Source organism: Bos indicus x Bos taurus, chromosome 3 (assembly GCF_003369695.1).
Source record: "Bos indicus x Bos taurus breed Angus x Brahman F1 hybrid chromosome 3, Bos_hybrid_MaternalHap_v2.0, whole genome shotgun sequence".
NCBI classification, from domain to species: Eukaryota; Metazoa; Chordata; class Mammalia; order Artiodactyla; family Bovidae; genus Bos; species Bos indicus x Bos taurus.
Window position 1 is genome coordinate 116,056,131 of NC_040078.1, and position 16,628 is coordinate 116,072,758.

Below are 16,628 nucleotides of genomic sequence, written 5' to 3' on the forward strand. Positions count from 1 at the left end.
ATTTTGTTTGGAACTCAGATCTGAAATTCCACTTAGCAAACAAAACACAGCATCAGATCAAAAACAAACTGTTCCCTCTGATCAAGGAGGGGTCACCCGGGGAATTCACAAGAGTTCAACGTGAAGGAAAGCTGAATGAAACGCCGCACAGGACAGTAAAAGCTGTGGGTTATTTCCACAGATGCCAAGGAGGTGCTCTATAAATTTAATTTATGGCAAATGCCTTATGAAGAATGCTGTCACATGCCCCAAAGAACAGATGATGACAACCCTCTTCAAAATGCTGAAAACCAGAGACCAAAAATATTTTCGGTAGAAAAACACTAGAAAACTAAATAATATGAGTAAAAAAAAAGCATGAAGCATAGAGAAAAGGGGTGAATATAAAAGATGTTAAAAACTGCTTGTAAATGATACCATTGCAAGATCCATGGAAATCAGTAACAAAAAGTAAGAAGTCAATTAATACAGCAAAGTTGCAAGGCATAGAAAAAAGCCCTCCAAACTAAACGCAGGGAAAATATATGAAAAATATAACTCCATTCACAGTCCTGATTAAGAACATTAAACATTCAAGAATACATTTGGCAAAAGCCACACAAGATGTAGCTGAAGAAAATTCTGGAATGCGAGCTGCAGAGGGCTGGATCCCGCAGAAGGCAGTCTCTCTGTTCCTGTCTGGAGACCCAAGAAACAAAGAAAGTAGACTCTTGAGACTGACAGGCAGGTTTAATATTACCAAGAATTTGCTAACAATATCCGGAAGGCTCTATAAATAAATCCAGTCATAATTTCTAAATGCAGGGGTGGAGTTGATAATAAAAGATAAAGGGCATTTATCAGAATTCAAAGTATTTGCCATGCCAGCAAGCATTAAGGTATGTCCCGCCACCCATGGAGGCTATGGAGGCTGTCTTCATAGGATGCAGGGTCGATCTGAATTCCATAAAGACCCACGCCCATCATAACAAAGGATCTTGGGTAGAGGAGGCCTCCTCCGGGGAAAACAGCAGCCAAATGAATGGATGGGAAACATCTAGAACTTCATGCCTAGGTTCTGCTTTGGGGCAGACCCAGCCCGGGAAGTCTTGCTGCCCTAATTCAGTGCACTCATTGGCTTGTTGTTGTTCAGTCCCTAAGTCATGTCCAACTCTTTGTGACCTCATGGACTGCAACACACCAGGCTCCTCTGTTCTCTACTATTCCCAGAGCTTGCTCAAATTCATGTCCACTGAGTCAGTGATGCTATCGAACCATCTCATCCTCTGTTGTCTCCTTCTCCTCTTGCCCTCAATCTTTCCCAGCATCAGGGTCTTTTCCAATCAGTTGGCTCTTCACATCAGGTGGCCAAAGTATGGAAACTTCAGCTTCAGCATCAGTCCTTCCAATGAATATTCAGGATTGATTCCCTTTAGGATTGACTGGTTTGACCTCCTTGCTGTCCAAGGGACTCTCAAGTCTTCTCCAACACCACAGTTCAAAAGCATCAATTCTTTGGTGCTCACACTTCTTTATGGTCCAGCTCTCACACCTGTACATGACTACCGGAAAAAACCACAGCTCCGACTAGATGGACCTTTGTCAGCAAAGTGATGTTTCTGCCTTTTAATATGCTGTCTAGGTTTATCATAGCTTTTCTTCAAAAGGGCAAGCATCTTCTAATTTTGTGGCTGTAGTCACTGCCCGCAGTGATTTTGGAGCCCAAGAAAATAAAATCTGTCACTGCTTCCACTTTTTCCCCTTCTATTTGCAATGAAATGATATTCAGCCTTGTTGTACTCCTTTCCCAGTTTGGAACCAGTTTGTTGCTGCAGTTATAACTGTTGGTTCTTGACCTACATACAGGTTTCTCAGGAGACAGCTAAGGTGGTCCAGTATTCCCATCTCTTAAAAAATTTTCTAGTTTGTTGTGATCCACATAGTCATAGGCTTTAGCATAGTCAATGAAGTAGATGTTTTTCTGGAATTCTTTTGCTTTCTTTATGATCCAACAGATGTTGGCAATTTGATCTCTAGTTACTCTGCCTTTTCCAAATCCAGCTTATACATCTGGAAGTTCTTGGTTCACATACTGCTCAAGCCTAGCTTGAAGGGTTCTGAGCATAACCTTGCTAGCATGTGAAATGAGGCAACTGTACAGTGGCTGAAACATTCTTTGGGATTGGAATGAAAACTGACCTTTTCTAGTCCTGTGGCCACGGCTGAGTTTTTCAAATTTGCTGGCACACTGAGTGTGGCACTTTCACAGCATCATCTTTCAGGATTTGAAATAGCTCAACTGGAATTCCATCACCTCCACTAGCTTTGTTTGTAGTAATGCTTCCTAAGGCCCACTTAACTTCACACTCCAGGATGTCTAGGTTAGGTAAGTGACCACACGATCATGGTTATCTGGGTCATTAAGATCTTTTTTGTATAGTTCTTCTTGCCACTTTTCTTAATCTCTTTGGCTTCCGTTAGGTCCTTACTGTTTCTGTCGTGTATTGTGCCCATCTTTGCATGAAACGTTCCCTTGGTATCTCTAATTTTCTTGAAGAGATCTTTGGCATTACCCAGGGTCACAGAGGCAGGACTCCCTCCAGGGCCAGAGCAGAGCCAACTCCTATCTGGAACTTCTGGCCCCACCTTCCTGGGAGCTTGATCCTTCCAAGTCCTGGCATTTGGGCTGTACCCTCTTTCTTCCTCACCTGCTGTTTTTCAGGGAACCCTTGTTGGAGAGACCAGGCAAGGTTGTTGATGGATAGGGAAATATTAAGTATCAATAGCTGTGAGAGCATGCAACCAGACATCCTTACTGTTTCCCGCGGAGACTGGCTTCAGTGTTCCAGTTTCCCTGCTGCCCCTTCCCTGCTGGCTACAACCCTACCACTCCCTGGACCCCCATCCTGTGTAGCCCCCACTTCCCTCACAGCCCCAGTCCACCCTGACCCCCACCCTGCCTTGAGCTCAAAGTCTCAGCATCCTTCCACTGAGCCAGTGCCCAGGAAGACGACCTGAGACAAGGAAAAGGGCAAGAGGATGTTTTAACTACTGAGACCATTACTGAGATGTAAGTCACATAACCACAAATTCACCCTCTGAAAGTGCAGAAATCATCGGTTTTCATCACAGAGTTGTGCAGCCTTCACCACCTTTCTCTGATTTCAGACCATTTTTGTCACTCTGAACAGAAACCCCTGTGCGTGTGAGCAGTCATTCCCTATTTGCCATTATCCCCCATCCTCCCAGGCCCCCTGCAACCACTCATCTAATCTGTCTCTATTTACCTGCCTATTCTGGATGTTTCACCTAAGTGGACTCATATAACAGGTGGCCCTGGGTGATCAGCTCCTCCCACTCAGCGTAATGTTCCCAGGGCCCACTGTGCTGTGGTGAGCATCATCACCTCATTTCGGTTTATTGGCCAATACTGTTCCACTGCCGGTATATCCCACGTTCTGTTTATCTGCTCATCAGTGCAGGGACACACGGAGAGTTTCTGCTGTTTGGGTCTGGGGAGTGATGCTGCTCTGAGCATCCCTGTACAAGCTGTGCTGTGGACCTGTGTTCTTATTTCTCTGGGGTATGGTATAGCGGTTTTTAAACGTGTGAGTGCTCTAAGTTTAAAAGCAGAACCCATCTCCCAAGGTAGATGGTCTCAGGCAGGTCACTTAACCTCGTGTCTTCACTTCCTCAAGTGGCAAATCTGGATAATGACACCTGCTCTGGACACCCCACAGGATTACCGAGGAGTGGGATAACAGATGTGAAAGTGTTCTTGAAATCTTAAATGTGCCTTGTAAAGAGAAGGCAGTATTTTATTCATGGGACCACTTAGAATTTTTTTTTTAAGTATTTGATTGGTTTCAGACTTCAGTATATGACCTAGAAACGTTACAGATACTGAAGTCAGGGGGACCGTGGGTGCAAAAGACTGAATATGACGGCTGAAAGAGACCAGATTGTTATTTCTACAGCTTGGCAGTTTTCCTATGACTGGGGGATTGTGCGGTGCCTGGGTTGGGGGGAAGGGAGGAAAACAACTTGCAATATTCAGACACACCATGTGCTGGGGTGGAAAAATCTACATCTTGCAAAATGGGAACTTTCAAGTTATTTTATACATGATAAGCTTTTAAATTTTTCCAATTTTCCTATCTAGTTGTTTGTACTCTTTCTGGAATATTCCTTAGCATTCTTGGTCAAAGGGAGGCCTAAAGTGAAAGTCTTAGTCACTCAGTCATGTCTGACTCTTTGCCACCCCATGGACTGTAGTCTGCCAGGCTCCTCTGTCCATGGAATTCTTCCAGCAAGAATACTGGAGTGGGTAGCCATTCCTTTCTCCAGGGCAAGGGGGGCTTGGCCTAAAGGACACAGCTTTTCCTGTGACGCCCTCCTTTGTCTCAGAGCCCTCTGACTGTGGCAGGGAATAGGGCCAAGTCTTTGCTCCTCACTCAATTTCCAGACCACTCTCCTTCACTCCTTCCTACACTCTCTAATTCTGAAACTCATTTCATCTAATGGTATTGCCCACGGCCCTTCAATGTCACCATCATCTACCATCTGCATCATCTTTCCACGCCCCACCAGGGCATCTACCCTCCAAATGGAATCTTTACCAACAGCCTCTACTCTACCTTCTCAGTTTAGTTCAGTTCAGTTGCTCAGTCATGTCTGACTTTTTGCGACCCCATGGACTTCACTATGCCAGGCCTCCCTGTCCGTCGCCAAATCTCAGAGTTTACTCAAACTCATGTCCACTGAGTAGGTGATACCATCCAACCATCTCACCCTTTGTCGTCACTTTCTCCTCCTGCCTTCATCTTTCCCAGCATCAGGATCTTTTCAAATGAGTCAGCTTTTCATATCAGGTGGCCAAAGGATTGGAGTTTTAGCTTCAACATCAGTCCTTCCAATGAATATTCAGGACTGATTTCCTTTAGGATGGACTGGTTGTATCTCCTTGCATTCCAAGGGACTCTCAAGAGTCTTCTTCAACACCAAAAGCATTAATTCTTCGGTGCTCAGCTTTCTACCTTCTCATCTTCCTGCAATCAAGAACCTCAGCTCCTCTCTCTGCATGCTGGGGCCTGTGTCCTTGCTAGCAAGGACGTCACCCCACTTCTCCTTCCTCCTCTCATTTCACCCCACTTCCTTTACGCTGGCCATTCCCTTCAACATACAAACAGACTATTGTTTCCTATCTTTAAATCTGTCTCCGGACCCCATTTCCCCTGCCACCAGCTACAGCAAAATGCCTTTAAAAACCCAGCTTTGCACCGTCTACAGTTTCTCCCCTCTTCCTCTCTCCTACATTCACGTGAGTCCATCTTTCTACTCCGTCTCACCCATGAAGGTCAAGGCCACCACAGGACTCCACATCGCTGCCCCCGGCCAATCCTCAGCCTTCTTCTGGCCTGCCTCAGCAGCCTCTGACAGAGTCTGCTACTCCCTCCTCCCAGAAACTGCATTCATTTTCCTCCTGGCTCCACAGTTGTGTTTCTTCCTCAACAATCATGCCTGTAATTCCTCTGCTTGTTTCTCCCCCACCATCTCTTGCCATTGGATGGCCAAGTCTGAGTCCTTGAACCTGCTCTCTGTTCTGTCTACACTCATCTCCTGTCTCATAAAAATTGTCTATGCCAACAGCTGTAGAATTTATATTTCATACACAGACCTCTGGTCTGAACTCAAGTCAGCTGCCTACTTATGCTCACTGGATGTCCAACGGGCATCTCAAACTAAACATCTCCGAAAATGAACTGCTGATCTCTCCAGCCGCAAAACTCTGCAAGCCCTCAGTCTCAGCCTTACTGCTTTTCTTTTCTGACCTGGAAAACAGGGTTACTGAGAGCTAGAAATCAGGCAGGAGTTGCAGTGCTTCTGGCATCATGTTCCTGCTGTATACGAACTCCTTAGCCCCTATGTGCCTGAGTCCTCCACTGCAAATGGAAATAATAATACTAACAGCTCCGACGTTGCAGGGGAGTCATGAGTTATTACATTTCGAGTGCCTGCAGAGTCACCACTGTAACAGGCATTTGAGATGACCAGCAACAACTGCTGGGCTACTGCTCTGTAACTGGCACGACGCTGGGTGAAGACTCTTTGCGGCCACGGCCTCCTGACTGGGGTTTCTTGCTGGAAAGCGAAGTGGTACAATAAAGCCTCCTCCTTAACTTAAAGATAGGGGCCAGGGTGTTTTCACAAAGCAACGAACATTGCTGGGAAAGATCAAGAAAAAAGCGGACGCAGACAGCACTTCCTCAAAAATAAGTCCACAAGGGCTCAGTGGGCGTAAAGTAAGCACTGTGTTTGGAGGAGCTCTTCTCTATTGGGGCCGTGGGGGAGCGCGAGGGGAGTTGGAGCATCTGAGGAAAAGGCATGCCCTGTCCGCAGAAGCTGACAGTCTGTGCTGAGGTGTATCTTTATTTGCTAAAACTGCAAAAAGAAGGGGTGTAGGAGAAAAGAAAAGGAAAAGAGCAAGCTATCTTTTTGCCTGAAGAAGCCCACTCCACGGCTGCGCCCGGGCAGCGCCTCACTTACGCGTTCGACATGTTGGCTGTTTTCCCTCTTTGCCTCGCCTGCCGGGAAGCTCTTCTGTCGTCCTCTGATGCGCGGCTGGCTGCAGGGTCGGGGCACCACCAGAGGGGCTGGGGGAAGGTGCTTCCGAGGGAGGGACTGGGAACGGGGATATCCTCTGACTTCGGGAAGGGAAAGGCGGTAGGAAGGGAATGCCTACACTCTCCAAGACGGGGGATTCCAGAGCCTTCCTTTAGGAGGCTCGGGAACTTAACTCGGGCCACCCAGCGGGACGCGCGAGGGGGAACCTAGCAACGGAGACGCTACGCCTGCGCAATACGCAGTGGAGGGGGCGGTCCTTTCTGCCGCCCCCCTGCGTGCTATGCGCCTGCGCAGCGCTGCCTGCTGTTTCCCTGGCAACCGCGCGGGGCGGAAGCTACTGCATTATTGGTGGATGCGCAGGTCTGAGTCACCATCTCTCAGCAACCACCGCGAGGCGTTTGCTTCTCGGAGTACCCGCCCGGCGTTCCCCTGAGCTGGCCCCACGTCCCATACACCCGCTCTTTGTTCTCCACGCCCGCGTCCCGCTTTCTCTTTTGCACATTTTCATCCCCACTTTGAGATACGTAGCCTTGGACTAGGTCCTTAATGATTGTAGCCGCAGTCTTCCCATCTGTAAAGTGGTGTAGCAGTCTTTCGTTCTTTTGAAACCTTACTGGGTATCTACTCTGTACCAAGCACAGACTTCAGTTCTAGGGGTGCAGAGTAGATGCAGATGCTGCCTTTCTTGGGTTTAATGAAAATGGAAAAAGGCGACAGTGCATTGTAAGTGTAAGATGCCTTGTGGATGTTAGCGTTTAGCAGGCCGCTGTGAGTGTTTGGGTTCCTTGTTCTGTCATTACCTTTCGTATCTGTTGAGATTTATTTGCAGACTTGATAATCTGCAGTACCTACTGGAACGTATTCAGAACGAATGCAGCTGAAAGGTATAAAGAAACATTTCTGAAACGAATGAAGTCTGCAGATCAAAAGTTCTCACTGTGTTCCAGGAAAAACTGACATGGAACAACCAACACAAGATATCCTGAGTATGTTATTGAACTTCAAGGAGAAGTGGTACAGGGAATCTGGCTGGTCTCGAATTTCTCCATAGTAGCTTATCAATTTCAGATGAAAAGGTAGCGATATTTCTAAGGTTCCTGAGGAAAAATGTGAACCAGGATATTTCTACTGGTTGTAGTTAATTTTCCAAAATATGAAAGCTCTCAGGAAACACAGCATTGTGTAAACTGGCATGTTTTCAAATGCAGGTAATAGAAAACCACTGGGTTAATGTCCAATGGCTTAAACAATAGGAGAATTTATAATCTTCCTTAACAACAAGGATAGAGCTGAGGCTGTTTTGGAGCTGAGTATTCAGTGGCTCAAGGACATCACCAGTCTTTGATGGTCTTTCCATCTTTTGGAGCGGTCAGTCATCCTTAGAATGCTGGGTGACTTCCCTTTGCAGTGGCTCTACAGCCTCACTCTGTAACATTAAGATAGAAAAGGACCAGCTGAGAACTGCGACCTCCAATGGCAACCCACTCCAGTACTCTTATCTAGAAAATCCCATGGATGGAAGAGCCTGGTAAGCTATAGTGCGTGGGGTCGCAAAGAGTCGAACACGACTGAGCGACTTCACCTTCACCTTAAGCAGCACTTACCTGCATTAAGAGAGAGGTAGATAGTAGAAGAACTGTATCAAGAAGTGTAGGCTGTTATGTAAGGCAGCATTCCATGTGTGCCATAGCCCATGAGCTTTTCTAGAAAATAAAGCACTTGTTGACGAAATCCAGCAATTTAAAGATACAAGCCCTGTGAAATAAAAGAGCAGGCACTCAGTATAAGAGAGACAAGTTCTCCCAAGGTCCACATACCAGGAAAACAAACATAATTGTTCTTTGATTACACTCCACGACCTTTGCTTTCTATGCCAGGGACTGTTGAGGACCTGACCTACATTCATTCATTAAATCTTCCTACTAATTTTATGAGTCGAGTAATATTTTCATCCTCATTTTATACATGTGGAATTTTCCAGGTAGAGAGACTCAGAGAGGTTAATTCTATATCCAAGGCCATCCTCCACTTCATGGTAGAGTTGCTATTCGGACCACCTGGTACTCTCCCTTTAAAGACCACACACCTAACAATTATCATTTTATTGGTAGCAACAGTTATCTTATTGGATATTTGTTTAAAATTTTGGTTTCCTATGAGACAAATGTTACTAAAGATCAGTTCAGTTCAGTTCAGTCGCTCAGTCATGTCCGACTCTTCACGACTCCATGAACCACAGCTCACCAGGCCTCCCTGTCCATCACCAACTCCCAGAGTCCACCGAAAGCCATGTCCATTGAGTTGGTGAAGCCATCCAACCATCTCATCCTCTGTCATCCCCTTCTCCTCCTGCCCTCAATCTTTCCCAGCATCAGGGTCTTTTCAAATGAGTCAGCTCTTTGCATCACGTGGCCAAAGTGTTGGAGTTTCAGCTTCAAAATCAGTCCTTCCAATGAATATTCAGGATTGATTCCCTTTAGGATTGACTGGTTTGACCTCCTTGCTGTCCAAGGGACTCTCAAGTCTTCTCCAACACCACAGTTCAAAAGCATCAATTCTTTGGTGCTCACACTTCTTTATGGTCCAGCTCTCACACCTGTACATGACTACCGGAAAAAACCACAGCTCCGACTAGATGGACCTTTGTCAGCAAAGTGATGTTTCTGCCTTTTAATATGCTGTCTAGGTTTATCATAGCTTTTCTTCAAAAGGGCAAGCATCTTCTAATTTTGTGGCTGTAGTCACTGCCCGCAGTGATTTTGGAGCCCAAGAAAATAAAATCTGTCACTGCTTCCACTTTTTCCCCTTCTATTTGCAATGAAATGATATTCAGCCTTGTTGTACTCCTTTCCCAGTTTGGAACCAGTTTGTTGCTGCAGTTATAACTGTTGGTTCTTGACCTACATACAGGTTTCTCAGGAGACAGCTAAGGTGGTCCAGTATTCCCATCTCTTAAAAAATTTTCTAGTTTGTTGTGATCCACATAGTCATAGGCTTTAGCATAGTCAATGAAGTAGATGTTTTTCTGGAATTCTTTTGCTTTCTTTATGATCCAACAGATGTTGGCAATTTGATCTCTAGTTACTCTGCCTTTTCCAAATCCAGCTTATACATCTGGAAGTTCTTGGTTCACATACTGCTCAAGCCTAGCTTGAAGGGTTCTGAGCATAACCTTGCTAGCATGTGAAATGAGGCAACTGTACAGTGGCTGAAACATTCTTTGGGATTGGAATGAAAACTGACCTTTTCTAGTCCTGTGGCCACGGCTGAGTTTTTCAAATTTGCTGGCACACTGAGTGTGGCACTTTCACAGCATCATCTTTCAGGATTTGAAATAGCTCAACTGGAATTCCATCACCTCCACTAGCTTTGTTTGTAGTAATGCTTCCTAAGGCCCACTTAACTTCACACTCCAGGATGTCTAGGTTAGGTAAGTGACCACACGATCATGGTTATCTGGGTCATTAAGATCTTTTTTGTATAGTTCTTCTTGCCACTTTTCTTAATCTCTTTGGCTTCCGTTAGGTCCTTACTGTTTCTGTCGTGTATTGTGCCCATCTTTGCATGAAACGTTCCCTTGGTATCTCTAATTTTCTTGAAGAGATCTTTGGCATTACCCAGGGTCACAGAGGCAGGACTCCCTCCAGGGCCAGAGCAGAGCCAACTCCTATCTGGAACTTCTGGCCCCACCTTCCTGGGAGCTTGATCCTTCCAAGTCCTGGCATTTGGGCTGTACCCTCTTTCTTCCTCACCTGCTGTTTTTCAGGGAACCCTTGTTGGAGAGACCAGGCAAGGTTGTTGATGGATAGGGAAATATTAAGTATCAATAGCTGTGAGAGCATGCAACCAGACATCCTTACTGTTTCCCGCGGAGACTGGCTTCAGTGTTCCAGTTTCCCTGCTGCCCCTTCCCTGCTGGCTACAACCCTACCACTCCCTGGACCCCCATCCTGTGTAGCCCCCACTTCCCTCACAGCCCCAGTCCACCCTGACCCCCACCCTGCCTTGAGCTCAAAGTCTCAGCATCCTTCCACTGAGCCAGTGCCCAGGAAGACGACCTGAGACAAGGAAAAGGGCAAGAGGATGTTTTAACTACTGAGACCATTACTGAGATGTAAGTCACATAACCACAAATTCACCCTCTGAAAGTGCAGAAATCATCGGTTTTCATCACAGAGTTGTGCAGCCTTCACCACCTTTCTCTGATTTCAGACCATTTTTGTCACTCTGAACAGAAACCCCCGTGCGTGTGAGCAGTCATTCCCTATTTGCCATTATCCCCCATCCTCCCAGGCCCCCTGCAACCACTCATCTAATCTGTCTCTATTTACCTGCCTATTCTGGATGTTTCACCTAAGTGGACTCATATAACAGGTGGCCCTGGGTGATCAGCTCCTCCCACTCAGCGTAATGTTCCCAGGGCCCACTGTGCTGTGGTGAGCATCATCACCTCATTTCGGTTTATTGGCCAATACTGTTCCACTGCCGGTATATCCCACGTTCTGTTTATCTGCTCATCAGTGCAGGGACACACGGAGAGTTTCTGCTGTTTGGGTCTGGGGAGTGATGCTGCTCTGAGCATCCCTGTACAAGCTGTGCTGTGGACCTGTGTTCTTATTTCTCTGGGGTATGGCATAGCAGTTTTTAAACGTGTGAGTGCTCTAAGTTTAAAAGCAGAACCCATCTCCCAAGGTAGTTGGTCTCAGGCAGGTCACTTAACCTCGTGTCTTCACTTCCTCAAGTGGCAAATCTGGATAATGACACCTGCTCTGGACACCCCACAGGATTACCGAGGAGTGGGATAACAGATGTGAAAGTGTTCTTGAAATCTTAAATGTGCCTTGTAAAGAGAAGGCAGTATTTTATTCATGGGACCACTTAGAATTTTTTTTTTAAGTATTTGATTGGTTTCAGACTTCAGTATATGACCTAGAAACGTTACAGATACTGAAGTCAGGGGGACCGTGGGTGCAAAAGACTGAATATGACGGCTGAAAGAGACCAGATTGTTATTTCTACAGCTTGGCAGTTTTCCTATGACTGGGGGATTGTGCGGTGCCTGGGTTGGGGGGAAGGGAGGAAAACAACTTGCAATATTCAGACACACCATGTGCTGGGGTGGAAAAATCTACATCTTGCAAAATGGGAACTTTCAAGTTATTTTATACATGATAAGCTTTTAAATTTTTCCAATTTTCCTATCTAGTTGTTTGTACTCTTTCTGGAATATTCCTTAGCATTCTTGGTCAAAGGGAGGCCTAAAGTGAAAGTCTTAGTCACTCAGTCATGTCTGACTCTTTAACACCCCATGGACTGTAGTCTGCCAGGCTCCTCTGTCCATGGAATTCTTCCAGCAAGAATACTGGAGTGGGTAGCCATTCCTTTCTCCAGGGCAAGGGGGGCTTGGCCTAAAGGACACAGCTTTTCCTGTGACGCCCTCCTTTGTCTCAGAGCCCTCTGACTGTGGCAGGGAATAGGGCCAAGTCTTTGCTCCTCACTCAATTTCCAGACCACTCTCCTTCACTCCTTCCTACACTCTCTAATTCTGAAACTCATTTCATCTAATGGTATTGCCCACAGCCCTTCAATGTCACCATCATCTACCATCTGCATCATCTTTCCACGCCCCACCAGGGCATCTACCCTCCAAATGGAATCTTTACCAACAGCCTCTACTCTACCTTCTCAGTTTAGTTCAGTTCAGTTGCTCAGTCATGTCTGACTTTTTGCGACCCCATGGACTTCACTATGCCAGGCCTCCCTGTCCGTCGCCAAATCTCAGAGTTTACTCAAACTCATGTCCACTGAGTAGGTGATACCATCCAACCATCTCACCCTTTGTCGTCACTTTCTCCTCCTGCCTTCATCTTTCCCAGCATCAGGATCTTTTCAAATGAGTCAGCTTTTCATATCAGGTGGCCAAAGGATTGGAGTTTTAGCTTCAACATCAGTCCTTCCAATGAATATTCAGGACTGATTTCCTTTAGGATGGACTGGTTGTATCTCCTTGCATTCCAAGGGACTCTCAAGAGTCTTCTTCAACACCAAAAGCATTAATTCTTCGGTGCTCAGCTTTCTACCTTCTCATCTTCCTGCAATCAAGAACCTCAGCTCCTCTCTCTGCATGCTGGGGCCTGTGTCCTTGCTAGCAAGGACGTCACCCCACTTCTCCTTCCTCCTCTCATTTCACCCCACTTCCTTTACGCTGGCCATTCCCTTCAACATACAAACAGACTATTGTTTCCTATCTTTAAATCTGTCTCCGGACCCCATTTCCCCTGCCACCAGCTACAGCAAAATGCCTTTAAAAACCCAGCTTTGCACCGTCTACAGTTTCTCCCCTCTTCCTCTCTCCTACATTCACGTGAGTCCATCTTTCTACTCCGTCTCACCCATGAAGGTCAAGGCCACCACAGGACTCCACATCGCTGCCCCCGGCCAATCCTCAGCCTTCTTCTGGCCTGCCTCAGCAGCCTCTGACAGAGTCTGCTACTCCCTCCTCCCAGAAACTGCATTCATTTTCCTCCTGGCTCCACAGTTGTGTTTCTTCCTCAACAATCATGCCTGTAATTCCTCTGCTTGTTTCTCCCCCACCATCTCTTGCCATTGGATGGCCAAGTCTGAGTCCTTGAACCTGCTCTCTGTTCTGTCTACACTCATCTCCTGTCTCATAAAAATTGTCTATGCCAACAGCTGTAGAATTTATATTTCATACACAGACCTCTGGTCTGAACTCAAGTCAGCTGCCTACTTATGCTCACTGGATGTCCAACGGGCATCTCAAACTAAACATCTCCGAAAATGAACTGCTGATCTCTCCAGCCGCAAAACTCTGCAAGCCCTCAGTCTCAGCCTTACTGCTTTTCTTTTCTGACCTGGAAAACAGGGTTACTGAGAGCTAGAAATCAGGCAGGAGTTGCAGTGCTTCTGGCATCATGTTCCTGCTGTATACGAACTCCTTAGCCCCTATGTGCCTGAGTCCTCCACTGCAAATGGAAATAATAATACTAACAGCTCCGACGTTGCAGGGGAGTCATGAGTTATTACATTTCGAGTGCCTGCAGAGTCACCACTGTAACAGGCATTTGAGATGACCAGCAACAACTGCTGGGCTACTGCTCTGTAACTGGCACGACGCTGGGTGAAGACTCTTTGCGGCCACGGCCTCCTGACTGGGGTTTCTTGCTGGAAAGCGAAGTGGTACAATAAAGCCTCCTCCTTAACTTAAAGATAGGGGCCAGGGTGTTTTCACAAAGCAACGAACATTGCTGGGAAAGATCAAGAAAAAAGCGGACGCAGACAGCACTTCCTCAAAAATAAGTCCACAAGGGCTCAGTGGGCGTAAAGTAAGCACTGTGTTTGGAGGAGCTCTTCTCTATTGGGGCCGTGGGGGAGCGCGAGGGGAGTTGGAGCATCTGAGGAAAAGGCATGCCCTGTCCGCAGAAGCTGACAGTCTGTGCTGAGGTGTATCTTTATTTGCTAAAACTGCAAAAAGAAGGGGTGTAGGAGAAAAGAAAAGGAAAAGAGCAAGCTATCTTTTTGCCTGAAGAAGCCCACTCCACGGCTGCGCCCGGGCAGCGCCTCACTTACGCGTTCGACATGTTGGCTGTTTTCCCTCTTTGCCTCGCCTGCCGGGAAGCTCTTCTGTCGTCCTCTGATGCGCGGCTGGCTGCAGGGTCGGGGCACCACCAGAGGGGCTGGGGGAAGGTGCTTCCGAGGGAGGGACTGGGAACGGGGATATCCTCTGACTTCGGGAAGGGAAAGGCGGTAGGAAGGGAATGCCTACACTCTCCAAGACGGGGGATTCCAGAGCCTTCCTTTAGGAGGCTCGGGAACTTAACTCGGGCCACCCAGCGGGACGCGCGAGGGGGAACCTAGCAACGGAGACGCTACGCCTGCGCAATACGCAGTGGAGGGGGCGGTCCTTTCTGCCGCCCCCCTGCGTGCTATGCGCCTGCGCAGCGCTGCCTGCTGTTTCCCTGGCAACCGCGCGGGGCGGAAGCTACTGCATTATTGGTGGATGCGCAGGTCTGAGTCACCATCTCTCAGCAACCACCGCGAGGCGTTTGCTTCTCGGAGTACCCGCCCGGCGTTCCCCTGAGCTGGCCCCACGTCCCATACACCCGCTCTTTGTTCTCCACGCCCGCGTCCCGCTTTCTCTTTTGCACATTTTCATCCCCACTTTGAGATACGTAGCCTTGGACTAGGTCCTTAATGATTGTAGCCGCAGTCTTCCCATCTGTAAAGTGGTGTAGCAGTCTTTCGTTCTTTTGAAACCTTACTGGGTATCTACTCTGTACCAAGCACAGACTTCAGTTCTAGGGGTGCAGAGTAGATGCAGATGCTGCCTTTCTTGGGTTTAATGAAAATGGAAAAAGGCGACAGTGCATTGTAAGTGTAAGATGCCTTGTGGATGTTAGCGTTTAGCAGGCCGCTGTGAGTGTTTGGGTTCCTTGTTCTGTCATTACCTTTCGTATCTGTTGAGATTTATTTGCAGACTTGATAATCTGCAGTACCTACTGGAACGTATTCAGAACGAATGCAGCTGAAAGGTATAAAGAAACATTTCTGAAACGAATGAAGTCTGCAGATCAAAAGTTCTCACTGTGTTCCAGGAAAAACTGACATGGAACAACCAACACAAGATATCCTGAGTATGTTATTGAACTTCAAGGAGAAGTGGTACAGGGAATCTGGCTGGTCTCGAATTTCTCCATAGTAGCTTATCAATTTCAGATGAAAAGGTAGCGATATTTCTAAGGTTCCTGAGGAAAAATGTGAACCAGGATATTTCTACTGGTTGTAGTTAATTTTCCAAAATATGAAAGCTCTCAGGAAACACAGCATTGTGTAAACTGGCATGTTTTCAAATGCAGGTAATAGAAAACCACTGGGTTAATGTCCAATGGCTTAAACAATAGGAGAATTTATAATCTTCCTTAACAACAAGGATAGAGCTGAGGCTGTTTTGGAGCTGAGTATTCAGTGGCTCAAGGACATCACCAGTCTTTGATGGTCTTTCCATCTTTTGGAGCGGTCAGTCATCCTTAGAATGCTGGGTGACTTCCCTTTGCAGTGGCTCTACAGCCTCACTCTGTAACATTAAGATAGAAAAGGACCAGCTGAGAACTGCGACCTCCAATGGCAACCCACTCCAGTACTCTTATCTAGAAAATCCCATGGATGGAAGAGCCTGGTAAGCTATAGTGCGTGGGGTCGCAAAGAGTCGAACACGACTGAGCGACTTCACCTTCACCTTAAGCAGCACTTACCTGCATTAAGAGAGAGGTAGATAGTAGAAGAACTGTATCAAGAAGTGTAGGCTGTTATGTAAGGCAGCATTCCATGTGTGCCATAGCCCATGAGCTTTTCTAGAAAATAAAGCACTTGTTGACGAAATCCAGCAATTTAAAGATACAAGCCCTGTGAAATAAAAGAGCAGGCACTCAGTATAAGAGAGACAAGTTCTCCCAAGGTCCACATACCAGGAAAACAAACATAATTGTTCTTTGATTACACTCCACGACCTTTGCTTTCTATGCCAGGGACTGTTGAGGACCTGACCTACATTCATTCATTAAATCTTCCTACTAATTTTATGAGTCGAGTAATATTTTCATCCTCATTTTATACATGTGGAATTTTCCAGGTAGAGAGACTCAGAGAGGTTAATTCTATATCCAAGGCCATCCTCCACTTCATGGTAGAGTTGCTATTCGGACCACCTGGTACTCTCCCTTTAAAGACCACACACCTAACAATTATCATTTTATTGGTAGCAACAGTTATCTTATTGGATATTTGTTTAAAATTTTGGTTTCCTATGAGACAAATGTTACTAAAGATCAGTTCAGTTCAGTTCAGTCGCTCAGTCATGTCCGACTCTTCACGACTCCATGAACCACAGCTCACCAGGCCTCCCTGTCCATCACCAACTCCCAGAGTCCACCGAAAGCCATGTCCATTGAGTTGGTGAAGCCATCCAACCATCTCATCCTCTGTCATCCCCTTCTCCTCCTGCCCTC

At 46.6% G+C, this 16,628-nt stretch overlaps 1 protein-coding gene across 1 annotated transcript in view; it reads right to left on the reverse strand.

Annotated features, from left to right (window-relative positions):
• The window catches only part of IQCA1 (IQ motif containing with AAA domain 1), a 187,557-nt gene extending 180,724 nt beyond the window's left edge, over window positions 1–6,833 (reverse strand). The window contains exon 1 of the mRNA XM_027537993.1: window positions 6,526–6,833. Coding sequence (XP_027393794.1) covers window positions 6,526–6,536 — 11 coding nt within the window. The 5' untranslated portion in view covers window positions 6,537–6,833. The remainder of the gene's footprint in view (window positions 1–6,525) is intronic.
• Window positions 6,834–16,628: the final 9,795 nt, after the last annotated feature.